The 27,710-nt window shown below is 35.9% G+C and overlaps 2 protein-coding genes across 3 annotated transcripts in view; one reads left to right on the top strand and one right to left on the bottom strand.

Moving 5' to 3' along the window:
• LOC105386650 (dual specificity calcium/calmodulin-dependent 3',5'-cyclic nucleotide phosphodiesterase 1A) overlaps nt 1-27,710 on the top strand; it is a 146,433-nt gene that overhangs the window by 17,692 nt on the left and 101,031 nt on the right. The window lies entirely within an intron of this gene.
• On the bottom strand, nt 19,395-24,475 carry LOC105386630 (maltase A1). The gene is made up of 10 exons (XM_011557237.3): nt 24,299-24,475; nt 23,403-23,545; nt 22,716-22,895; nt 22,422-22,579; nt 21,674-22,255; nt 21,425-21,532; nt 21,059-21,209; nt 20,477-20,672; nt 19,943-20,080; nt 19,395-19,585 (listed from the first exon to the last, which is right to left on the bottom strand). Exons 1-10 carry the CDS (start codon nt 24,301-24,303, stop codon nt 19,516-19,518), a joined length of 1,731 nt encoding a protein of 576 aa, XP_011555539.3. The 5' UTR covers nt 24,304-24,475; the 3' UTR covers nt 19,395-19,515.

Raw genomic sequence — 27,710 nt, 5'->3', positions numbered from 1 at the left:
TTAACCTTATTTTTTTCTTTTCCTATTAGGATTGTCAATCATGAGTAAGAGAAGAAGTGTAATGAAAACGCAGAGAGATATAGAAGAAGTGCTAGAAAATCTGTCAGATTTGTCGGATATAGACTCTGACGATGATGCATATTATATAACATCCCCTTTGAGCAGCCCGGCGGATGTGCTGGATGGACGTCAAGATCAAGAGGCTGTTATTGAAAAGCGTCTTGAAGCTCTATTTGGTACTACTGATACACTTCAGCAAACGATCGAAGATCTAGAATCTAGAACAATATTCGATATATAAGCGAAATAAAACACTATTATAAGTAATTCTTAATTGTTTTAATCTTCTAGTTTACAAATTTATTTCAGGGGTCTACATAAAATAAGGCAAAACAGAAAATTTTATATAAGTAACAATATGACAAGACTCTTTTTTTTAGTTTACTTAATTTTTTTATAATTTTACAAAAAATACAAACCAAGCCACGGGCTAGTGCTTGTATATGGAAATAATGAAACTGAGGCTAAAAGTACAAAACCTAATCGGGCAAAGGGATATTATTTCCCACCCAAAAAAAAAGGTACTCCCCCCATGAAAACCCCCCCTTTTTTAATTTTTCATATTCTAGAGTATCAACTTACCCTAAATCAATTTCAACTTCTTCTCTAACTAGCCTACTGGCTCGCGCCTTATTAAGGGTTAAATGGACTTACTTTAATATTGCAAACTTTCTGTTTAGGAGTAATTTAGTGCTATTGGCACTGTAACTTTTCATATTCATATTCATATTCATATTCATTTATTGATAAATAAGCATTACAGGTCATTTCATTTCTTGTATTTGTTTTTACTGTAGCTAATATAGCTATCGCCTTAAACACGGGCTTTCTAAACAATCGCAAGTAATTACATTCTCCAATTAAAAGATTTCTGGATGAAATATCTTTTCAGCAATATTTCTCTGTATACTTTTAGTACATAATATTTTAATGTAGGTACTTATTTGATTGAACTTTATCTAGAACAGGTTATTTCGTACACATAAAGACAATTGTTGATATTTATTACATAATTATACTTAGCCGTTTAACATACAATGTAGGTACCTTATTACATTATGTCTGGAGCATTATGAGTGTTAGCATTGTTACTTATTACAATAGGCTGAGTGGCCGTAGGCTAAATACATATACCTACAGCGCATAATATCTGGTTGATAGGCATGCTAAAGCCTGTGAAACTTGCAGAATTAAAGCGCTAAAGTAAACTAAACCAAACAAAACAAGTGTTTATTTCATCCCAGAGCTTGGATTTTATACGACGTGTGTGTGTGCGTGTGTGTTTCTAACGCCAGTCAAGCCTTATTGTGTTTGCCGAGCGGCTCGGCGTGGAAACCTGTCTGATTATCTCGGTCTATTCTGTCTATTTTCTTATGTAAAAGAATTCAATGGAGCAACTTTGAAATGCAAAGTTTACAAACATTGTGAACCTGGAAATCTAGATTCTAGATACCTATATACCCTCACTGCATTGTACATCAGAGATATAGACAATAATATATCATTTTATAAGATAAACTATTTTTTGACCATAACATCGCGAGATATAATTATTCTGAAGGGGGGTGAAGCTCCTGTACGTGGCTCTCTCAAGTGGAATCTTTGTACTTATTTCCCTAATTTCAGCTCATCCAGCCTAGCTCTTGTGTGAATTAGAGTAGCAAGCCTAGATGTTGTTGAAGCTCGCGAGATATATATATATAAAAAACACGCACTCACGCCTTGTACTACTGTACTCCCTTGCGGGGTAGGCAGAGGTGCATTGCTGCACCCACTTTTCGCCAGAGTGTTATGTTAGTCCCAATGTAATAGGGGGCGAGCCTATTGCCATTTAACGGGCACATCCAAGACCCGGGAACAAATATCTGTGTTTAAACAAATATCTGCCCCAGCCGGGAATCGAACCCGGGACCATCGGCTCAGTAGTCAGGGTCACTAACCACTACGCCATTCGGTCGTCTTATCTATATCTCGCGAGATATAATAATCACATAACTCGTATATAGGTACATAAAGTCTTTGAAAAATAACTCCCTAAAAGGTGGACTTATTACTGTCTAGTGTCTACCATTGGGGTACTGCATTATCCAATCAAAAACATAAATGTGAAATGAGAGCCAAGTTCAATATTATTATAAATGCCTTGGTTGTTGACTACAACGACAAAAGAAGTGAGATCTAAATGGGTGCCAAGTTCAATGGTCAGTCCTGAAATTCATTTATAAGTAACAGTATAACGTATAACATATCATATCTTCTTATAACATAAAATAATGTATTGTAGCCCAAGGTCTGTCTGTATGTTATAAGAAGATATGATATGTTATACGTTATACTGTTACTTATAAATAAATTTCAGGACTGAGATACGCTCATGAAATTTAGAACACATATGTATCTCGTAAGTCTTAATATATGTGCCAAATTTCATACGTTTATATTAAATAGTTTTTTTTATTTATGAGGGGGTCAAAAGTGGCTTGAAATGGTTCGTGTAATATTACACACGGTGCGGCTCGCCAGTTCTGTTTCTCGAACTTGGCTTGACACGCTACCGCGTGTCTAGATCCAAATTTATTGATAAACGGCGATCCGGCTTGCAATCTAATACATGTACATCGAAAAGTGAGTGATACGCTTTACCTTTGATAATCTATTTTCGCAAACAAATAACTAAATTTTCTTTTCTATTTAGACCTCGACATTTTCGAGGCTCCGTTAAAAAAAAACGTTTATTCAGGATAATAATGAATAAATCTTTATTTAGCAAACATACTCAAGATAAATATGTACATCCCACAAATTCAAATGTCAATATGGTTGACTATCGTTGGAAGTACTTAAACCTTATTTATTATTTTTTTATTTTAAATTTTCGTAAAAACTGAAACCGCTCTAAGTTAAGACAACGAAATAGAGTCGTAGTTATCCGAAAGATTGAATAAAGGGTGTCAACTGTCAATCTAACGAACGAACGAGAATTCTCACGTCATCGGTACGTGACAATTCTCGTTCGTTCGTTCGTTCATTTAGAGAGGGACCCTCCATCACTTTCTAGTAGCCAATTATTTATGGTGTATAGCTGTTCCCGCGAGCTTCGCTTCGCCTTATAAAGTTTTTTTCCGTGGGAATTCCGGGATAAAAAGTAGCCTATGTTCTTTCTCAGGTTCTAGAACATATATTATTTATACCAAATTTTATTCAAATCCATTCAGTAGTTTTGGCGTATAAGAGTAATTTATAATATTAATAAAGAATATTAATATTATAGTTAGGATAGGAACTCCTTAGTCTTTTTTTTGCTTAATATTTATAAGATGTACCTAGGTAGAGTTTAATGCCATACCACCACACATACCACCGGGCGACCTTGAACGTACAAATTAATGGGTATCTAGGAATATACTGACACATTTTCCTGTATGTATATGTGTGTAAGTAGCTAAATAAGTAAATTATGCAAACACAATGAATTGCAATAACTGTTCTTGAAGATGTACTTGCAGTGTATTATGTACTTTTAATATTTATGTACCTACGTATATTTATGTAATTACTTTTTTTTCTTATACAGTTTATCTGTATATACATATATGGCCTATATTTTATAATAGTATTATTTTTTCTTTCAGGTACGGTGGCCTGCGCCTAAAAGTATACAGGCGGAGTTTTTAAAATAGCGATCTCAAGCTCACATGCTGCTCAAGCACATCCACATAAACACCACTGCTACATATATCACACACAGCACGTCCCCGGATTTATAACAGATGTAGCTGGTCCCTTCATCATCAGGGATCGCTATTTCAAAAACTCCGCCTGTATACTTTTAGGCGCAGGCCACCGTACGTCCTTTGGCCACTGCAGAATACGTAAGAGGATATTATAATACATTTATAACATCATTTTATTTCAACAACAAACAGAATGTTCGTAAGCACTGCACATACACTTTAAGAGTATGGACAATAATCAGATCTGCCCGCTTTGCGTCAAGTTGCTGGTCACTAAGGGTGGATTCGTCCAAACATCACGTTACACGAGAATAACTATACCGGAATTAAAATTATACGCGAGTAAATATCTAGGATAAGTACATTTGCATTCTACCAAGTTATACCATGATTAAATTGAATGAACGAGGAACGAAACTGTAATGCAACTAAAATAAAAATAGCTGCGTTTCAAAGCATGCAATAGAAATGACATGCCAACTTAGTTTGAATGGATTATAAAAGTATGAAATTGTTTATGTTTTAATATTTTATTCGCTGTTGTTATTCTGAGACTTTGCCTTTTAACGTACTTTTGTTTATGTTTTGACAGATGTGTTTATATGTCATTATGACGGTTTTCTAATCAGCTGATGTGCTGCCGCCATTACAAAATTACTCTCGGATAAGCTCGTTACACGGTCAATTTTGGCGGTATAACATTTTATTCTTGGGATAAGCTAGTTATCTTGGTTTCAGGTTTGGTAGAATGCAAAATCTGCTTACTCGCGAGTAACTGGTACTTTACTCGTGAGTAAACAGTTACTCGACGTTGGCCGAATCCGCCCTAAGTGTGAAAAGGAACTACTTACGTTTTTAAATAGTACATTATAATTATGTGTGTCAACTATGATCTAGGCACGAGGAAATGTAGCCTTATTCTTAGTTGGCAAATTAAGCTCTGAACGTAATGATTAAAATTCCTTGAATAAGCGATCTACATCCTGTGGAAAAATAATGTAGAAGATAAATAGACTCACAGATATAAATCATACAGAATATAAGTGTGTAACTTATATTATTTATAAGTGTTTTTGTCAAAAAAGCTGTAAGTTTTCCATTTAAAATAAAATAAAATTAAAATAATAAAATCTCCTAAATTTTACGTAAGCTGTAAAATTCACTATAACCGCCTGTTTCACAGCGTGAAGGTTATCTGTGGGGTAACACTTTTTTTTAAATTACCACCAGCCACTAAGCGATGATTTTATCACACAGATATTTTTTATCCAGACATCGGCATCGTGAACCGGGCTTTTAATGTGCCTAACACCAATGTATGTAGGTTGTACAATTGTACATATATTATGTACACTCAATAAGTTGACAGGTACTTTAATCTTCTAATGCTCGGATGTAATGCCCGACTGATCCGATTGCGTTAAATCGGATTACGACAGGCTTCAATCGTTTCAAGCGATCATTCGATTAGAAATTAATTATTAATTTTATACATGTTTAAAGCGACGCTATGGGAAGCGAACGATTCGGTTTTATCATTTCTTGCACTAATTTCTATTAAGCCAATACGGAGTCATTGTTACAAAAATTTCTATGGATATTTATATCTGCAATAAATGAAATTGAATTGGATTGAAAATTGTTAAGTAAGTAGGTACTAAGTACCTAATTAACAAAAAAATACTCGCGTAACTATCTCGTTCAATAATAAGGTACGTTTGACTAAACTTTTTCACATTGCTACCAAATTGAAATAGCTATTCCGAGGTTTGCCACACTTCTGTTGGGTAACGTTAATTTGAATAATAATTATAGAAATCTTTCAAAATATACTTATACCTACTTTAATATACCTAATCTGTCAATATAAATTATTTCATAATCATCATCATGACCCATCACGTCCCCACTGCTGGGGCACGGGTCTCCTTCCGATGAAGGAAGGGTTTTAGGCCTTGGTTCTTGGTTCAATATATTTATATTCTATTATTTTTCAAAGTCTATTTATAGGCTAAACCTACATTGATAATATTGTAGGTTCCTTCCTCCTCCAATCAATCTTCCCCGCGCGGGAAATGATAGTTTTAAACCAGCTCAACTCGTATAACACTCGTATATCAATGCCAGCACTCGCACTAATGTGATCGTGCCAAAGATTATATCGGTATAGTGCACTTAGGGTCAACTCCACCACCACCCGGCTAAACTGGATCACCGATATTTAATCTCGTTTATTCGCTTGCGACGAATTCGATAACGCAAACGTAAATAGATAATGGAGTTTGCGCCCCGTTTTTTATGTCGTTGTGTGATTTTTTATGTTTCGTGCGTGTAGTTTTTATGTTTTTGTTGCCGATTGGTTAAAGATTATTTTCCTTCACATTTGAACAGTGCTTCTTGTTTAGCATAGGTACTCCTGGCTAAAGCGTCAAAGGCTCCAGTTTGATACCCACTAAGAATTGTTTAACACAGGAGCTTATTTATTTTGTTCATCGATTTTTCAATATCGAAAAACAAATAAGAAAAATACCTACATGCATTATTTTCGACTATTTAAGATCTGATCACGAACTTGTTTTCAAAATGTTATTCGGATTCAAATTTGATTGAATTTGACACTGATTAGGTACCTAGGTACTTCGTAACTGTTACTTCTTATTGACTTCGCGATAGGGCCCAGTCAAACCTAAGTCTCTGGTCGTCAATCATCTTAAGTTAGGTATATAATGGTGAAATTGACCCTAAGTTGATATCGACGCCGATACAAACAGGTATTGGGTAAGCGGACCTTCGAGATAGAGCAATTAAATTGATACAGTGTAAAAAGGCCTAGGTAATTAAAACTTCCGGAAAAATTTCGTAACGACCAATATTTTGTGAAGTTGCCATAATAAGTAAATATATACGAATGTTTTACGACAGAATGATGGCATTTTCCTTTTAGACTTTAAACATACGCGACGTTTTCGAGGATCTTATCTAGATACTCTTCACCTTCTAAAATAACTCATCCAGTCACCTTTTTTATGATATAATTGGCATTAAAACATAATTATTAAAAAAAAAAATACTTAAAATTTAAAAATACCAAATTTTTTGTAAGTTGGTACCCAGACATACCTCAAGAACTAGAGATGCCGTCAGAGCCCAGTTAAGTAGCGATGTGAGGCATGTGCGAATAAGCAGGTATTCGCTCTAGAATGTCTGGCCACGACCAGTGTACCTGTGCACTTCACACTCCATACTGCACCCCCGCTCGGACCCTGCTGAAGTATTGGCGCAGGGGGCGGGGAGGGCCCCGGTAGACTGGTCGCTAGGTATGCACCAGCATCCTACGATTATGCGGTTTGTGTGAAACTGATTTAGGATTTTTAAGATGAAGAAACGCCTAAAACTTGCTTGATTTTATACATTTACTGCTGTACCCGAAAACTTAGATTAGCCTTAAAAAGATTTTTCCGTGGGAATTCCGAGGTAAAAAGTAGCCTTTGTGTTAATCCAGGGTGTCTAATTCCATACCTTTCATTGAAATCGGTTCAGCTGTTTTGACTTGAAGAACTAACATACAGACACACATACTCACAAACTTTCGCCTTTATAATATTAGGATTACCTATGTGCCTATAATTATTATAATATTCAGATGAAATTAGTATTTCTTGTTATTTGTCCGGGTTGAATCTCTTTGGAACTATGAACAGTGGCGGATTTACCTATAGGCCAAAAAGGCCAGTGCCTAGGGCGGCAGATTTAGAGGGGCGGCAAATTTAGCATTTTTTATTTTACAGATTTTTTAATATAAATTTACGTGTACACAATGTACATATAAATAAACGCACTGTCATATAATCAGTATGTACCTATATTCTTTGAATTTAGTGGCAACTGTGGCTGCTGAATCATGCTCAGAAGGGCTAGTACGGGGCGCATTTAAGTCGTGACAAAAGTTCTACGTCGTCGCACTCGCTCTTGAGGCTGCGCGATGTGAGTGAGCGCGATGCATAACTTATGTCACGTCTTAAACTAGCCAAGATTGACGCTTTTTCATGCTGCTACAGGAATTTTTTGTAAACTCGACACAACGTTGGCTTAAATAAATGTGTGAAATCGGGAAAGGCAAAACCCGGAATAGAGTGAATTTGAGACGATAGTCAGCCAGAAAAGAAGCATGTAATAGTTAAAGAGATTCTTGGCATGCATATTCTTTGAAATCAATCAAATATGATATTACTAAAAAGCCTGTAACGCGACAAGAAGCGGCGGGAATACTTTCGAATTTGGAGAAACTGGAAACGGCTGTAATGGTTATATGTGGATAATGTGGAATTTTGTCATATGTACTAAGTACATCAGTGATATTTTTGGACCAAACAGTCACTTGAGTCTACCAAGAATTCGCAGTTTGAAGCTTAATATTTCGCAAACCAGTCACTGAATAAAAAAATGGTTTGAGAAGACCTTTGATATTTTTGAAAGACCTGTATAATTTTATATATATGTAGGTATAATTATGGTAGATTTTGTGTAGGTTTTTTTTTGTGAGATTCATTGATTGATTGTGATTTTTGTTATTTTTTTGCACTTCCCTACTTTCTGCTCCTGAACCTCCTGCAGGTTGACTGGTAGAGAATGCTCTTAGCATTAAGTCCACCTCATTGTACATCTACTTTTGTAAATTGTGCAATAAAAGTATAAATAACTAAATAAATAAATAAATAAATAAATAAATAATACCTTACACCAACGAAAAAATCATCCTCATTTTACATGTATGGAAGGTAACATATTTTTTTTTTCATTAATTTATTTTACCAGTTTGTCGATGCCGTACATTTGTACAAGGTGGATCAAAAGAAGTCATCCTATCTTGACTGGCTCTAATTTTTTTCTAAATGAAAAACTTCGATTCTTTTTTTTATTAACTATGTTTATTTGAACATTTAAAATTTTATTGGTAAAGTCTAGAAGATGATATTGGCAAAATGGGCGCCGTCGATTTTTGCCGTCGCCGTTGATTGCCCTACGGGCTCCTTTTATGGCATTTCTCATCAATTCAGCGAGACCTTCGGGTGAGAGATTCTCGCACTCGTGTCGAATGTTGTCCTTAAGGGCTTCCAGAGACACGGGCTTATTCACATTAACACGGGTCTTGAAAAAACACCCACAAAAACTGTCTGAAACGGTTAAATCGGGCGATATTGCGGGGAAAAATGTAGGAGGACATATAAAACGAAAAAAAAGGCGACCCGAAAACTGAATATAAAAAATTATTTTGCGTTCTTGGGAAGTGTGGCTTCCATGGCTTGTCAACTTGTATTCTGCATTTGTCTAGTCCACCAATATCAAAACAAATTTGAAATTGGCGGCCATTTGTACAAATGAGAGCAATTTCCAATAGGGTGATTACTTTTGGCCCACCTTGTATATCTTTGCGAAATGTCAGCTTTGATATTTTTATCCGTTTCTGAGAAAAAGACAGCCGGACAACAAAGTGATACCTATAAGGGTTTCTTTTTTCCTTTTGAGGTACGGAACCTTAAATAAGATTTGATGAAACATTTGAAGTTGGTGACAGATAGACATAGAAATAAGTTCACAATCATACTAATAACGGGATTAAAGTAACAAATATTGAATTTCAGAAGTCAGTAGGGGCGGCAAAAATTGAATGGCCTACGGGCGGCAAATTTGTAAATCCGCCACTGACTATGATACTTATCTGATCAAAATCTGTTCCTAGATAACATGCTGTATAATTAATATTCAATAAAATAGGCTTGTAAAAAATCCCCATTATATGTACCTACTACTTACCTACCTTTAACTATTTACATTCTAGAAACAAAACACGTAAACATACGTACATTTGAATAAGAATAAACATACTTTGGCATTTTTAAACATTGCGCAAAGTGAAAATGGATAGCTAACAATCATTGCTCAGTACTTGTGATGTCTGTCGTCGAATAAATCAAAACCCAGTTAGTTGTAAACTTCTTTCATGTTCAAGGAGATATCGGGTCTATTTATTTAAAAAACCCGACCAAATGAGAGTCCGTATTCTAAGGGTTCCGTATAAAATAATAGTCAATATTAATAATGGCTAGAGCATAATTTGGCACGGTATCCTAAAACAATATTAATTAATCATTATCACTATAAAGTACGGAGAGCTTTTTGTATATTTTTTGTATTTTATGTGTTAAATAACAATTGCAAAAACGTGTTATTTTGTTACGCTCAGAACAAACAAAAAACATTTAATTTTAAATTATTTATACTCATGAGTAAGCACAAAATAAACAATGGAAAATTACCTATGACCACTGTTTATCAATTCTGCATGGTTTATTATCCTCGATGAAATAGCAATACCAATCCACAAAAAGCGTCACTTACAATTACCACTAGTTTCTATAACTTTATCTATCGATCATTTTAATACGATTTTGACAGATAGTAGGCAGAGGTGCATTGTTGCACTCACTTTTCGCCAGAGTGTTATGTTAGTCCCAATGTAATAGGGGGCGGCCTATTGCCATTTTACGGGCAACAATGCACATCTGCCTACCCCGCAAGGGAGTACATTAGTACCAGGCGTGAGTGAGTGTTTTTTTTTTTTTTTGACAGATAGTTAGTGTTAATTACTTTATTATTATGTCATAGTCTTAATAACCAAAACGATACAATAATCATTATAAAAATAACATGTTATCGATAGATACAGTGATTAAAAATATTAGCGAATAGGTAAAAGTAAGTATTAATATTATTTTTCGTACAATTTAATCTATGAACAAAGTAGTATGTTCTCAAACTGAGCTACTAGCGGCAGCGGCGTTCGTATTTTAATTTAATTTGAGCAAGTTCAATTTATCACTAACCATTCGAACGATTTCTGAACTGAACTAAATTGGTTTCCGATTGGCTGCTTATTAGCTGTGACAGGTAATCTAGCAATTTACATGTCTCGAGATTTATTGGGCGAGACGCAATCCTGGTGCTTGCTCGGGAAAACGCTCAGTTTTTGGATTGGGGACTGACACTAGACACATCATTTATTCGCTCACAAAATACACACCACTAATATGATTAATAACACAGAACAATAAGAAGAATCGGTAGTGACTGAATTTCGGATGAGAATACCTTTTTCATAACCCTGTTGCTGCTATACGGGTTCGGTATCAACGTAGATAAGTGTCATCGCTATATCGCGTTTTCCCATAAATACAGTGCTGTGATTGGTGGAACGCGCATTAAACGAGTTTATCGATAATTAACCTGTGTATAATGTTTTTTTTTTACTTGTCGTAGATTCTGGGTAATCTTGGAGTGTCTTTTAATTTGAATTAATTTAAAAACTAAGTTATAAAATAAAACATAATGACAAATGAAGTACTTACATGCAAAAATGATTGATTTCGTAATTAAACCGATAATTTTGGCCGTAGTTTATTTGTTTAATAGTATTTTAATTAAAAAGACACACAAAGATTGTTTACTTTTTTCGCCAAATAAGAATGAATACAGTATAGATACCGCTGATATACTTAAAGAAAATAAGTGATGTTCGGAAAATGCCGAGTTAAACATGTCAGACCTGTCAGTAAAAAGTAATTGCCAGTTTTTATGTTCTCGGATAATTTGCAACATCTAAGCAATGCATGCTAAGTACATAATTATGATAATATATTACGCCCAGATTTAGATCAAAGTTGTTAGCCGTGCATAATCGTTTTATTAACTTTTGCACAAGATCTTGTTATTTCTATTAAAGGTAGGTTGGTAGGTTTGTTTTTAAAACCAGATCGCATAGTATATATGGGAGACGCGATGCACCCTCAATCGCCCTGTAGTACCTAATTAAATTTAAAAAACACTAATATTCAAAGCAATATTTTTATGTATTTTTAAGGATGGTGGCATGACGCGGATGACGTAAATATATTTTGTAAGACCTAGAATGAGGAGGCCATGTACAGGGATAGGTGGGAGACCAGCAGTTAAAAAAAAAGACATTTACAAATTTGTCCAAACAGGATTCAAAATAAAATATGTATAAATAGTTGTGATTCTTTGCATTTTCTTCAGTTACTTTATACGCTAGAGAAACAGTCTTATTAACACTATTAGGCCCGCATCTGTCTGTCTAGAATCTAGACTCTAGGTTATGCAGCCTGCGGCTTGACCTTTTAAGGCACTCGATGCACATACGTTGGACTCGAGCTTTGGTTTGAAAAGTTTGTATGCTTTGAATAAAGTTGCTTAGACTGCAGAGGATTATGGAACTACTATTGAATGAAGAAACTTGGGGAGAAGACAAATTTAGTAGGTGTAAATGAAGTTAAATTAATCTATTATTTTTTATGGTAATACCGTTTTATAATTATGTACCTACCTACGTAGGTACTATTTTTTACCTATCTATAACTAGGTACATATTTATATCCTAAACTTAAAATGAGTTTTACGCAATCCTAAAGTGTAATAAAAAATAGGGTAAAACTGCCAGTTATTAGCCATCGTTAGTTACTGGCCACTATAAACTTAAAAATGTTATAATAAGGAATGAGGCATCACCTGCCATCTGTGTTTTTTAATAGGACTTTGTTATCTAACTGACTTTGATTTTAGTACAATATTTTGCCACTATGAAAAAAAGCGCCATACTATGCCGCCTTTTTCTGACCGTTGGCGGTCGGACTTCCGCGTGTACGCTTCAGAGTAACGTATTTCTTAACGAAACACATTTCTTCAAAATTGACATTATTGGTGATTGAACGCAATTTAAGTGATTTCTTTAGCATATTTGTATGGTGTTAATGGTAAGTTTTATTAATATATTATAGTTTCATGCAATTACCTTTGGGAAGGTGAGTTTTTGGAGGTGGCCAATAATTGAATCAATATATTGCAAATTTTCTGTTACTGGCCGCCTATGCCAATAACTAAATAAAAATGCAAGTACTCTATTTAGATGAAAATCGACTGTTTTCACAATATTTATAAGTTGTAGTATCGTGTGGCAAAATATCACGCACTTTTATCAATTAAATTCAGTTACTGGCATAGGTGGCCAGTATTTAGTGGTGAAGTGGCTAATATCCGACCGATGTATTTTGTTACAGTGCGCAAACCATCAGCAACACCTAAATGAAGACAGAATTCTTCAGATGACTTAAATAAAGCCTTCAAATTCATAAAAGACAAGACATAAGACAATAGAAAATAGGTTTCATAAATTCAACAGTATTTTATTGAAGGATATCGATCGACGAACCGTCATGCCCAAAAGCTCGACGAGTTTCAGCCCCCAGAGCAAGCTGGGTTTCGAAAAGACTTTAGCACAATAGATCTACACAGTAAGGCAGATTATACAGAAGACCGAAGAGTATAATCAGCCTCTGTGTCTAGCCTTTGAGGACTATGAGAAAGCCTTCGTCTCCATCGAGACGGGCAGTTTTGGACTCCTTGGAGAGATGCTAAATCGACTGTCGCTATATCGGGGTGTTGAGGTGTCTATACAATGCTGCTACTATGACTGTCCAAGTACAGGACCACAAGAAAAGACCTATCCAAAGGCAACGAGGAGTGAGACAGGGAGATGTGATATGTCAGAAACTGAAGACCGATGCATTAGAAGATGTCTTTAAGACGTTGGACTGGAACGGACACATGTCACACCTCCGCTGCGCAGACGACATCGTCAATATGGCAGAATGTCTGCTGGAACTCAGCTGGATGCTAAGTGGCCTAAATGCTGCTTCCCAACCTGTAGGCATACTAGGCATCCCTCAAAGCCTGAAGATAAAAGTCTAGTCAACCACTGCATCCTGCACAGTGATGACGTATGGTGCAGACTGGTGCACCGATTTAAAGTGCACATGCTATGGAGAGAGCTATATGCTTGGGGTTGCTCTGATAGATCGTATCAGAAATAGGGTTATCTGTCAAAGAACTAAGGTTACCGACATATAGCTGTCAAAATGCGCTTAGATTAAATGGCAGTCATATCTCCCGATTCTGCCGAAGAACCGATAACCGTTGGGTTAGACGAGCTCTCGTATAGAGACCACGAACCGGCAAAAGCAACGTGGGACGCCCTCCTGCCCGCTGGACCGACGATCTTAGTCGGGTAGCTGGTAGTGGCTGGATGAGGAAGGCCGAGGACGAGGACCGAGTGTTATGTTTGGGAGAGGCCTATGTCCAGCAGTGGATGAGTATTGGCTGATGATGATTCTATGACGAAGAATAAAATACGCACGTACAGCGTCGGTAGATCTTGATTTGCTTGATTGATTGTATGTAAAGTACGCAGGAACGGTGTTTATTAAGTAATTATATAATTATTTATACAAAAAACATGTAATTGTAAATGTTATATTCCTAGTATTTTATTCTTAGAAAGTTGATTGTTTTTTTTGTTTTTGAAGTTTAGCCGTGGTTAATATTATTCTGCAACTGATTTTAATAAAGTTTTTATTAAAGGAAACCACATTAATTTCTATTTTTTAGAGCTTTAAAGCTTTTTTATAAAATTATTTCCTGTGGCCAATAACCAGCCTATGGATGGCCGGTAAGTGATTTTTTTGGCCAATAACTGCAATTTTACACAGGTTTGCAATAACATATATTTTTTTATTGGTTATAGTTTTCTAAATAAATTATTGATTTACTGCGAGGCAAAAGTAGCTTTTCTAGATTACATTCATACATCATCTGTCAATTTTGGTTTAATCTGTATTAAATAATTCAGCTTTGAAGTGGCCAATCCGCTTAGTTGGCCAATAACTGGCAGTTTTACCCTATCTTTTGACAGTGTTAAATTTGAAATTGGTGCTTTCAGAATCGCTCTTTTATGTACAACGCACAATTTATATAATTCCGTAGTTTACCTACCAGTGGCGCACAGTGGCGCCTCCACCACGTATGGTAAAGTATTCCCGTCAGTACACAGTGATTATAGCAAAGAGTTAGTTAATTGGAAGAGATGCCCTTACTTGGTCTCCATTTTGTCTTACGACCACAAGTTCTGCAGCACCTTACGATACAGTGTGATGTTAGTTGGTTGCTAAAAACTAGCAATGTAGTTACCTTATAGGGAAACAGGATGGAATTTTATCCTTTTGTATGGGTAGCCGTCGGCAATGTACCAAAATTACTAAATTTTTTTTTGTAGATTAAACCTGTTTCATAGAAAAAATAAGTAGCAACTGAACCAAATTTTTTGGAACAGGTGTTTTTATTTCAGAGTAAAGTTATGCATCTTAAAATTAAAACCATTGCGTATAATATTTATCATAAACGAAAATTCCCACGAAAATTATTAACCGTATCATAGATATTATTATCATAGTGAAATGAAAAATCTAAAACAGGAAAAAAATACTTAAGCCTTAAAGTCACACCTGAAACCTGGCTAGACTTGAGTTCGGAGCCTACAGTAGGGTTGCCACATTTTTTTTACATATTTGTTAACTTGATAACAAGGAGCATCTATCATAGGCGAAGCATAGAACCATTACAACATTGTATGTTAAGGGCCTGTCTCCCAATGTTTGGATAACCAGTGGCATAAAAGTCATGCTGTCACTCTCTGCAATCATGTTTTAGTCAGTGACAGCATGTGTTTAACCCACACGTAGCAATTATCCAGATATTGCGAAACAGGCCCCTAAGACTTTTATTTTTTACTATTTCAAACTAACTGAAGTCATGAGCGTTTTTTTTTAAATCAGCCTTTTTAGTTTCCGACTGCTGCGCAAAGGCCTCCCCTTTTTCCTTCAACACCCTTCGATCCTGTGCACTCTCAGCCCAGTCATGAGCGTTGTAAAAGTAAAAGCCAGCACGTGACAGCCCTGCGCCAGTTGAAAAGCCCCGTAACGAGCTTCCAGAGTGTAGTGAAGTTTTTATACAAACGCAAAAACCAGGGCGGAAGCCCTTGAGGTTAGTTTTAAAGCTATTTCTGTTACAAAATGGCCGCCTCACTTGATTGTCTTAAGTAAAATAAATGGAAATTCAAGATGGCGGCGGAAACTACCGTGATGATCTGATAGTGCGCCGACTGTATTTATATTTCCCATCGTATTTTCAATACCATATATTCTTCTTTTTCTAAACATATTATATGGCTAGACTATCTACCTATTAGGGTTTTTCATCGTGATGAAAGCCGAGTTAGATTAGCGTCAGTCGCTGACTGTCCTGGGTGCTCCGGACGCAAAATATATAAGGAACGAGTGATACGTCACTCAATGAGACTCCTTTCGTGCATCCCACAGCATATTCCATACGGCACACTCAATCAAAATATCATTTCCAACGGATACCTATTCCTGAATCATAATATTTGCAATGCCAACCCAAATTCAATTAAACAGCACAAAAAATCTTAGTGTCAGTTGCACATATTTTTTTTAGTACTTAAATAATTACTTCGCGGAGAGCAATTTCTGCGGGAGGTCCATAATGACAGCGAGTAATGAAGTTTTATACCCCAAAGAGTATTTGCTAATGATTTAATTGGCGGTCAAAACAAAGGCATCATTCTGACCCGTTGCCGCGAAGTCGTAAAAATAATTATACGTTTTTCATCTTAATAAGAAGTTCGTAATGAGAATACACCGCTAGTGAACGGGTTTTTTATTATTAAAGTAGGTACATTACAATTTTATACAGTAATCGAAGTTCTTTGAATGTGGTGTAGGGAAATGCCCAGTAGGTACATTTTTGGATGAAACTTCGTAAAACGGCGTATTGTAGGTAATTAAACTTTTTTTAAATAAAAATAATAATTTGGATTCTCTTTAGCGACTCAAATTACCCAGTAAACCAATGGCACACTTGTATAAACTCTATTATAGCGATAAAATAATAATTTAATAAGGTACGTCCATGTTTTATGAGACAGCTAGTTGGTTTGAAATATTACCTATAATAGGCTATTTCACAATTTAAGTTCCCTTTAAACCGTGCCATTTACTCGCATTTTATAAGACCTACCTATACCTACTAGTACCTACGAAACAAGACGCTATTCTTAACTCTGACATGAATCTTATCATTATCATACTTATTAATCATAATAAAGAAAAATTAAGATAATAGGTTTGTGTGTTTGAAACGAATATAAATCAAAAGCAACTTAAGGATTTCAATAATTATTTCTACAGTTAGGTATAATGCTACATTGTCGGAAGGTTATACTCACTTAAGTTATTTAAATTTGTTTCTTAAAAGGCAATGCAACCAAGAGCGGTGGTAGCTCAGTCGGTTAAGCGCCTGCTTCTCACGCCAGAGATGCGGGTTCGAATCCCGGCGCTGACATGTACCAATGAGTTCTTTTAACTTAAGAACAATGTATACCACCGCTCTTACGGTGAAGGAAAACATCGTGAGGAAACCTGCATATCTAGATTTAGCACATCTAGATATATGAACCCACCAACACGCAGTGGCCCAGCGTGGTGGGAAATGGTCCAAGCTTAGGAAGGCAGTGTAGACCTTGGGGATATGCACAAAGGTTCCACTCGAGAGAGCCAGGTGCAGGTACTTACACCCCCACAGAGAATTGAATAGAATAGAATAGAAAGGCAATGCAAAGGATACGCAGATAGTAATTTCTATGATCTATCTGATTCTAATGTTTTGTCCTGAATGAGTTGAATGACTGACCAAGACTTATTAGATTGTTCGGCAAGGAAATACAATCGTTTCTAAATTACGGAATACAATAAAATTTATTTGAATAACTGTGTAAGCTAATTCTTTGATTGTCAACAGTAACGTACATGTAGCAAGTTTGTAATTAGGACTGTGACGCTCACACTCCGCTACCAATTATTCTCTGTTATTAATTAAGCATTTGCTTTAATATTCCGTTTGATCTCTCACTCTGAATCCTGACTAGAAGCGACTAATTGTCTTTCATTTCGTTAAATTATTCGTTACCACTGAGTTCTCGGTTTGCTTTTGGTATGAAAAAAAAAACGAATTCATAGGAATTACAGAGAGGTTTTTATAAATTCGACTCTTTTTGTCATGAAAAGCGAAAATTCGAGTACCACGTTGGCATTGCAAGCCTCCCTGTGCTGCGATCAGCACAAAAACGTACGTTTTGGTTCTTTGTTAGATCGTAACGATACCAAAACGAGCGAAGTTTTATGCTGTGACCTTATTTACAAAGCTAGCGTTTAATATTATCGAAACTTTAATGCAAAAAAAATATTTCTAAATTGAAAGCGATGACTCCGAATCAATAGGGAGAAATTTTATTACACTTGCCTTGCCTTCTGTGGTGAAAGTACAAATAAAAATCTACACAACAAATAATATGTAACACACAACGCCTGATAATCTGTACATGGACATACGACTAGCTACGAAGTTCACACCGATCGTTCCACGCAGGCACTCGGTACAACCGAGATCTACAGTACGAGAGTAGAGCCCACGGCATAGTATCTTTCTCTATCTACATACTACGTACATAAATTAAATGGCCATTTTAACGCACATTTACCTATGCAATAGTGTCATTTATCTACGTAAATTATTATTTAGATGATGTCCAGAAGCAGGGGGCACGAAATTATCGTAACATCACAGCCATCACCTGTTCCATACATACATCCACCCTCAACAACTAGCTCGCTCTAGCAGTATCACTCATAATATCTACATCGCACTTATGTAGGTACATACTTTCTACAACAAAATATTTATTAAAATAATGCTATTCCTTTAGAATTGTTTAGTACACTTGACCTATCTTTGATCATAATTATCCTTCCACCTTGTTTATATGGGATATTCCGATATTTAATGGAGTCAGCGATGGATTTAGGTACTTTTATATACTTGTACCTAATTATAAAGTAGCCCGTCTGACAGCATTTGATGGAAAATCTTCGTAACCCTCCCACGTCTTCTTTACAAACCCACATATCAGATGAATTCCAAGAATGTGGATAGTTAAGTGCTAGTACCTACACTTATTTACTTAGGTGGGGAATTCCTAGAATTAAACACGATGTCCTTTGAACATACTTTAAGCCTTTGTAAGCTAAATATAAATGGGCCACTAGTTGTGTCTCTCCCAGTCTCCTAAGCTTCAACAGGGATTATAACGTTCGGGTACCTTAATCACCGGACTAAATCTACATTTTCATGTTTTATTCATAAACTCAAGTTAAACCATAATTCAATAACGTCCCGATTTTGAATACTTACGAATAAATTCTATTCTGCATCAAGTGTGCTCTAGCATATTTTTTGGATGAATGAACAATTGTTACCGAAGCAGATGTTACAATGATTCCCCAGAATATCAAGTAAAAATCCTTTTATAATCACTGTTGAGAAGATCCGTTTAATTAAAAGATAATTTAATGAAAGGTTTTTCTTGTGAATGGCAAAGAAGCGAAATATATTGGTGTATGTGCGTCAGATTCGAACCAAAATATGTTCTATTTTTTTTTATAGATGTGATGATTTGTTTACTTTCACCGTAAATTAAAGTAAAAAAAATATTTCCAGAGCAAATCAATAAATAAAAACCTTACAGTCAAAAATAAGATTAAAAAAAAAACGCGTTCACACGAATTAAATCTTGTTCTGCTTTATTCGAGTTTCATAATAAATTAGACTATTTTTTGCAATCAGTGTTTACTTAGTCATTTGTTGCAAAAATGAGAATAATTTTAATGGTCAATTACATTTAAGCGATAACCTTTAGTACCACAGCTTCAAGTCCCATCAAAGACACGTTTTCAGCTGAAAGCACGTCCCTGAAAGTAAAAGAAAACATTTGTTATTCCTTTGATAACAATTATTTCATGTTATACAGACTGTTATTCTTTTTAGTTTCTTTCTTTAATTCTTTATTGCATGTAACGTAGTTTTGTACATAATGTTTTTTTTTTTAATCTGTAATCATAGGTAGGTACTATGTGGATTAACTGAGGAGCCCTTTCAGTATTTTAACGTTAAATGTTATTGTAAAATTTGTACTCATTCAAAAGTACAAATTTTCAGCAACAAGCGGGTGGCTCGTTTGCGTGTCACCTCTGACTACGCCTTCGGGGATTACAGTTGTGGGTTGTGGGTATGTATGTAAATTGTAAACAGTTCATTAAACTACTTACCCTACAGATTTTTGAGACTGTATACTGGTGAGCTCCACTTTCACTTTGCCTGTCACGTTCTCAAAGTAAGTCAGGTCCAAGGTGTATGGCACATTCCTGAAGTTGACCAAAACGACGTATATTTCATCCTTGCTCCACCTGAAAAAAAAACGTAGGGTAATTTGTTACATAATATTATTATGTTATGAAGTAAATCTCAGATACAATGATACCGATTTACTATGAGTTGGTTATATTATGTCATTGCATTTTCTATTGACAAGCTCTACGGGATACCTCTATATTAGATGTACCTACCTACTTATATTTATTAGCATTTACCTACTTGAATTTGTGTGGAAAGCTAAAGATCGCATCCAGTGGCATGCTTTGGGAGAGGCCTACGTCCAGCACTGGACTGCTTTAGGCTGATGATGACCTACTTATAGAGTAATTTTATTTAAACTACATTTCAAAGTCCTTTTTATTCTAGGCCGATATTTTTAAGTTCATGGTCAGAAGCCTTCTCTTTAGAAGCCCTTTTATCTCCCCTACCTTCTAAAAGCGAAGACATCATGGTTCAGCGCTAGAGATTCGTATCTCCCGGTCTGGAAGCTGGGCAGGGCTCGCATGGCGACCAGAGCCTTGTAGACGTTGAGGTGCGACCTGGCGGCGGCTCTCTGCACCTCCACGTTGAGGGTCTCGTAGCCCGCAGCCACGGGTAGCCAGGTCTTGGGGGCCGTGGAGAATCCTGTGTAGTCGAATGTTTTCGGGTTTAAATTTTGTAGTGATATTGAGAAAAAAATATCTTATTGAACTGTGGCAAGCCGTAAGCCACCAATGACATTATCCTTTTTTATAAAGTTTATTATTGTTGACTCTTTCCAATTTACGGTTATTGGTCTAAAGTAGATTAGCATTTTTATGCTACCCAAGCTATGCTATGCTAGTTTATCCCCGAATTCATAGACCTTTTTGACACTTTACAATAGGTTTAAAGTTTCCGCTGTGGTACTTACACGAATTTCAACGATTTTAAACTCGTGTGTTTCAAAGTCACCTTTTAACCTTGTTGTAAATTTACAATACAGACCGTATGATATGAATTTGAGTACATAAATTTGGACTGTAACTTGCCAGCATTTTTCTCCGCGCTCCACTGGAAGGGTGTTCTCTCCGGGTCTCTGGACGAGCTCACATAGTTGATCGGGTCGTCAGTGTTGCAGCCGCTCGGGTCCACGGTGTCCTCCCAGCTCACGTACCCGTCCACCATTCCTATTTCTTCACCCTGTATAATAATAATTAAAGTTTTAGCGATACGATATTTTGTGTTTTCTTAATTTTTTTTTCTATCTCATGCTATAAGTACTACCTCTAGTTTGACACCTCTGAAATCATTATTACAAATGAAAAAAGTGGTTTTCTAACACCTTCGAAACTAGTTTATAAGACATCTCTGATATCATTAAGTATTACTGTTGTATCATTTATACATGTACTTACCATATAAGTGACTGCAACACCGGGCAGCAAAAGAACCATCATGTTGAGTCCATCGACCAGCTCAGGACTGTACCTTGAGGCAACCCTACTGTTGTCGTGGTTTCCAATCTGAAAATATTCATAACTTTTAAGTCCATCACACAGTAGGGTTAAAATACTCTTAACAGGAATTCAAATTCAATTAAATGTCCGTGTGTAAATAAATGCTCAAGCAAGTGATTATTTATAGTAAACTGAATTGTAACGTACCACCCAGTTTCCAGATTTGTCTACAGGTTTGAATGTAAGGAACTGATCCACGGCATATTTGATTTCCGGAGCAGTAGAAGAACCGTCAACATTACTGATAAGTGCAAAGTTAAAAGGCATGTGTGATCCCAAACGATCGCCTTCTCCATAAAATCTTGCCGTTTTAGTAGCGTCGGTGTATGCCTCCGTCATCATGACTCTTGTCAAACCATCTTTTGCTTTAATCTCATCAAAAACTTCTCTCCATTGGAACACCATGTCGTAGGTCTTGTCTTGGTCTTTGGTGTAAATGTGGTCGAGGTAGCCGTAGTCGTCAGGGCCATCGTTCAGGTTTCCAGACCTGGGTTCGTCAGGGTATTTTCCGCCGAACTTTTCCTTGTCTACCTCAAACAGATGGTTGATAGCGTCAACCCTGAAACCGGCGACTCCTTTGTTTAGCCAGAATCGGATGACATTCTTCATTTCTTCGACGACATCAGGGTTGTTGTAGTTCAGGTCAGGCTGGCCAATCACGAACTGGTGAAGATAGTATTTGCCGACCTCCTCTCTGTATTCCCACGCACTTTTACGGAATACGCTAACCTGAAATAAGATACCTACTAGTTACCTTCTTCTAAAATCACAATTTCTCATTCTATTAAGCCAAAGAAAGAGCGGAATATAATGCAGCTGAAAATTTACTATGTTGTACCAAATTTTTTTATACCACCCAAACATACTAAAAAGCGGAAATGATTTTTCGTTTTACCCAGTTGTTCGGAGGCTGACGAGAACCATCTTCTCCTATGACAGGGTCTTCCCACACAAAGTAGTCAAAATATTTCTCATCGCCTTGAAGAGCTTTCTCGAACCAAACGCTCTCGTTGCTGGAATGGTTGGGCACGAAGTCCAACACAATCTTAATGTCTGCAAGAATTATATTATTATTATCATTAATTTATGACTTCTGCTTTTCTATCTATAGCTGAATGCACTTATGACATTTTGATAAGTAAATTGTAACTTTAGTTGTTAATAATTATATTAATGTATGCTAAATTACCAAGTTCATTAGCAGCTTTGATGAGATTCTCAAAATCTTCCATAGTTCCGTATTCTTCTTGGATAGCGTAGAAATCGGCAATGTCATATCCAAAGTCGTACATTGGGGACTTGAATATGGGTGACAGCCATGTGGCACCAATCCCTAGTTCCTTAAGGTGCGATAGTTTGGATGTTATTCCTGTAATGTAAGTATTCAAATTAGATAATATCCATATTGGTTTAAGTCTTAAAACCAAAGTTTTCATTCTAAACGTTGCACACGCACTCACGCCTTGTACTAATGTACTCCCTTGCGGGGTAGGCAGAGGTGCATTGCTGCACCCACTTTTCGCCAGAGTGTTATGTTAGTCCCAATGTAATAGGGGGCGGGCCTATTGCCATTTTACGGGCACATCCAAGACCTGAGAACAAATATCTGTGTTTAAACAAATATCTGCCCCAGCCGGGAATCGAACCCGGGACCATCGGCTCAGTAGTCAGGGTCACTAACCACTACGCCATTCGGTCGTCTAAACGTTGCTCCATGAATTATGCAAGTTTTATTCAAAATCATGACTTCTTTCACCATGCACATTGTCTTCGTCACTAATTGCTTTTTCATGTGAATTTGGGGAGTTTAGGTTTTGTTGTTACTCGTTTTAGATTTTATAACATTTGTAATAGACATTATAGTCTAAAAACTCACCATTAAGATCGCCAATGCCATCCCCGTCGCTGTCCTTGAACGACCTCGGGTAGATCTGGTAGAACACGGTGGTCTCCCACCAGTCAAGCTCCGGCTCTTGATGGGCACACACCAGCGCCGCCAGCGAGAAGAACCATAGCACCCTTGTAATAGAAGCCATTGAAATATCATGATAAGAACCTAACCTGCTACACCACAAAGAAAAGCGCCGCCAGAGACAAGAACTATATAGCACCCTGGTCAGAGGAACCATAAATTGAGAAACAAGATATCTCGATAGGAACCTGGCTGCTATGCCACAAATAGAAGGGCCGCCAGAGACACGTGAAGTTTCTTTTATGTGTGTGTGTACAAATAAAGAATATTCTATCTATCTATCTAAATACACATCTATCACACACTTCTTGTCTTACATCTATCTGAGTTCAAGATTTCATATTAATATAGAAAATGCGTTGAGTCCATTAAATGGGTCTATTTACATAATACAATAGACAGAAATAGTCTTATCAAGGGTTGAGTCTCTTGCAACGTACCCGAATTGCCATTTAGCCGGTTGATTTTACCTCTACACCGAAAATGGTGTAGCTTCAGTCACCCGTGTAACCCGCCCCATTAACTTTCAATCTAGTCACCTTTGATACACAACACTGAAATTGACAATCTGATGGAACCTTGATGGAACAGGCAAAAACAGACCAAGACAAGTATGGATTTAGAAGTACTTTTGAGGTTAACATTAACTACAATTTACGAATGTATTGATGTTTTCCTCTGAGTAGTTAAATAATGACCGTCATTTTATTTTTCTCTAAATTCTAGTATACTCTCAAATGAAAACGTTTTAAACAAAGACACAGAAGATTCCTAAAAATACAAAGGATTATGTAACTTACCGCATTCTTACAGCTTATCGTGTTCACTCGATGGGGGCCCACCCGAATACACTTTTATATACAAGATCTCTCGAGCATCGAGATAAAATTGATGCAACAGATAAAACTTAATCCGGAGTCACAGAAGAAAATATTCCAACATAAATCGCGCTCAGTAAGACTTATTGTTTACCTATCTTGACGAGTTCAAGTGACTTATTATTTATTGTTCTTAGGTATTGATAGATTATTTATCTCTTTGTGATTAGGTGTGGTGGCGACTGATTGTGAGCTTTGTGACCGTGGTACTTTATTACTTAAGTACTAAGTTACTTTTTAAAATAGGTAGTAAAATTTATATAACTTATATCAGCAAACTATTTTGCAAATAATATAATTATAGACTACAACTCAAGCAACCACGTCGTATGCGCTCTCGATCGTGTTTGTAAACACAATTGTTATTTACGATTATTATGTGTCACGTTTTCACACATTAGGTCTGAGATTAACAATGTGCGAACAAGATGGTGTGTCACATACAAAAACAAAGCAAAATAACTGTCCGCATTTTGTTTTTTTTCAAACCGTATCAAGTTGAACATATTGACAACTATTCTAACTATTTGAAACCAATTAATAAAGTCGAAAATCTTCTAACCGAACTCGTTCAAAATAAGAGCTCAGTGGTATTTGTCGAGAGACGTTTCTTTTGCACTGACACTCTATCTAGTTCGTATATTGTAAATCTAAGTTACGAGGGGTTAAATGTAATCTCTATATGATTGGCGTATATTACGACGACTGTGGGTTTTAATAGTTGATGAAGCCGTTTTTCTACAATTGCACTGAATTACTCGTGGTAATCGAAAACGAACAGGGTGGAAATTTTACAGTGATCTTCTAGTTTAATGTACGAGTATCTACATACATATACATACGTCATACTGTACATATCAACTAAAAATTATAAATTCAGCATTTCAATAACTCGTAGAAACCAACTTAGTTACACTGGCAATGTCAAATTTATTTTTTACCTTCTTTCCAATAAGATAAAGAAATGTTTCAATAGTGAATGTCACGCTAATACTTCAATTATACCTGCTTTAATTATTTATGTATTTGTAAATGAGTGTGGTAACAACTCGTATATATACCTATATACTACAAAAGAGCACACACAACTGTAAACACTTATACAGGGTGTCCCAAAAGTCAACGTCATCCCTTAAAGGGCTGATAGGTCAGCTCATGAGAGGCCAGAATATCACAAGAGATATTGACACTTTTATAAATTTGCTGAAAATCGACACCTTGGATCAGTTTTTTGCGTGCCGCCGGTACAAAAATCCATATTGTTAGAATTTGTTTGGTGTTGCTTCACCCTGTATAGCCCTGCTATTGATCGCAGTAAAAAAAAATATCGAGTAATGCTGTATGTTTAAAAAAAAACACGGTTTTCAAAGTCATAAAAGGTAATCGTATTTTTTTATAAACAACTTTGACTCTACATACTGTAAAGAAAATATACCACGCAAACCTGGCACCTTATTTGAAAAGATTGCTCATTTAATGCAGTTTCCAAAATGGTATGAAACGTTGCTATTGTTTCAATTAACAAAAAAGTTATTGCTATTTTAGTACAAAACGACCTCGATGTAAAATTGATTGAAGAAAATTTATCTGACTGAATTTATTAAGGGTAAGTCATGTTGGAATGAGTAAAAGTAAAATAGGTGGTGGGGTCAGCCGTGGCAACATAGATGACGCAAAAATTGCTAAGAAAAAACTTACCAAACTCTTATAAAACATATTTTGCGTTTTTTACACCTTATTTAAAAAATACAAACATTTATTGACTTTTATTTTTATTTCTCAAAATGATAACACCACATTATTATATCAAGTACATAATCAGCAAAAAATAATACTCATTAATGGGCATAATCATAATTTTGAGAGTTTGGTTTTGTTTAACAATAACTTTAAAATAAATAACAAGTAATTAGAGGGTATGTTAATGACAAACTGATCTGTCCTTTTTTTGGATACTGTGGGTGTACAATGTACACGTGTAAGCGTTTTACTTGTACAATATCACACATTAGCACTACTCAGGAATGTACGTTACCATGTGCTACATTTATGGGGAATGTGGAGTTGCTATAGTCCACTTTTCTCGAGAAAGATACTCAAAATGCGTTTTTTTTAATTCTGTGACAACGTTGTCTCTTTTCCCACTCCCAGCCACACCACCTATTTTACTTTTACTCATTCCAACATGACTTATCCTTAATAAATTCAGTCAGATAAATTTCCTTCTAACAATTTTACATCGAGGTCGTTTTGTACTAAAATAGCAATAACTTTTTTGTTAATTGAAACAATAGCAACGTTTCATACCATTTTGGAAACTGCATTAAATGAGCAATCTTTTAAAATTAGGTGCCAGGTTTGCGTGGTACATTTTTTTTACAGTATGTAGAGTCAAAGTTGTTTATAAAAAAATACGATTACCTTTTATGACTTTGAAAACCGTGTTTTTTTTAAACATACAGCATTACTCGATATTTTTTTGACTGCGATCAATAGCAGGGCTATACAGGGTGATGCAACACCAAACAAATCCTAACAATATGGATTTTTGTACCGGCGGCACGCAAAAAACTGATCCAAGGTGTCGATTTTCAGCAAATTTATAAAAGAGTCAATATCTCGAAAATTATCGAGTTTTTACTAAGGTCATATTGTGATATTCTGGCCTCTCATGAGCTGACCTATCAGCCCTTTAAGGGATGACGTTGACTTTTGGGACACCCTGTATTTACCTAGGTACTGCATTAAAACATAGTGGATTTATGAAAATATACACTTTGACAGGACATTATAATAAATATCTAAGTACTTAAAAATGTCCGTGATGATGATGTTGAACATAATCATCATTATGTCAACTGAGTCAACTCACGACAACACATTAGTACTAATTTAGTGTCATTGAAATACTGTGTAAATACACTACTGGAGTTTCACTTTTCAAAACCAAATCATATTTTCTCCCTCTGTGTTGTTGTAGCGTTAAAGTAAAATTTATACGAATCTATTAAGATTAAGTAGTAAAATAACAATGCTTGTCTGTAAGAGTTATCTACTTTAGAAGAGCGGGGCTTTCTAATACAAGTTTTTAAAAATACTTAAAAGGATTGCTCCAGTCATGTACACCTAGATTAAATATGGTTATTGAAATAAAGATTTATTATTAAAATGCAGATGAATGCTATTTATTATAATATAAATCTGTCTTTGCCTTCGACACTTATAATTTACCACCCCTCTGCGGTAACGACTGGTATCTGTCCAGTATCGCGACCTAAATAGGTCAAGTCCGAACTGCAGGCTGTATCTCTGAAGTTTACGACCTCAGAGCCAA

This window comes from Plutella xylostella, chromosome 4 (genome assembly GCF_932276165.1).
Source record: "Plutella xylostella chromosome 4, ilPluXylo3.1, whole genome shotgun sequence".
Taxonomy (NCBI): Eukaryota; Metazoa; Arthropoda; class Insecta; order Lepidoptera; family Plutellidae; genus Plutella; species Plutella xylostella.
The sequence above is the reverse complement of the archived record's forward strand: the minus strand, read 5'-3'. Positions and strand labels throughout refer to the sequence as shown.

Excerpts from the sequence above, each read along its gene's own strand:
- LOC105386630 (XM_011557237.3), bottom strand. Across the intron at positions 21,533-21,673 it reads ACAAATCTGGAAACTGGGTG|ATTGGAAACCACGACAACAG; the intron begins GTACGTTACAAT and ends GAATATTTTCAG. Across the intron at positions 19,586-19,942 it reads CAGTCTCAAAAATCTGTAGG|GGACGTGCTTTCAGCTGAAA; the intron begins GTAAGTAGTTTA and ends TTTTACTTTCAG.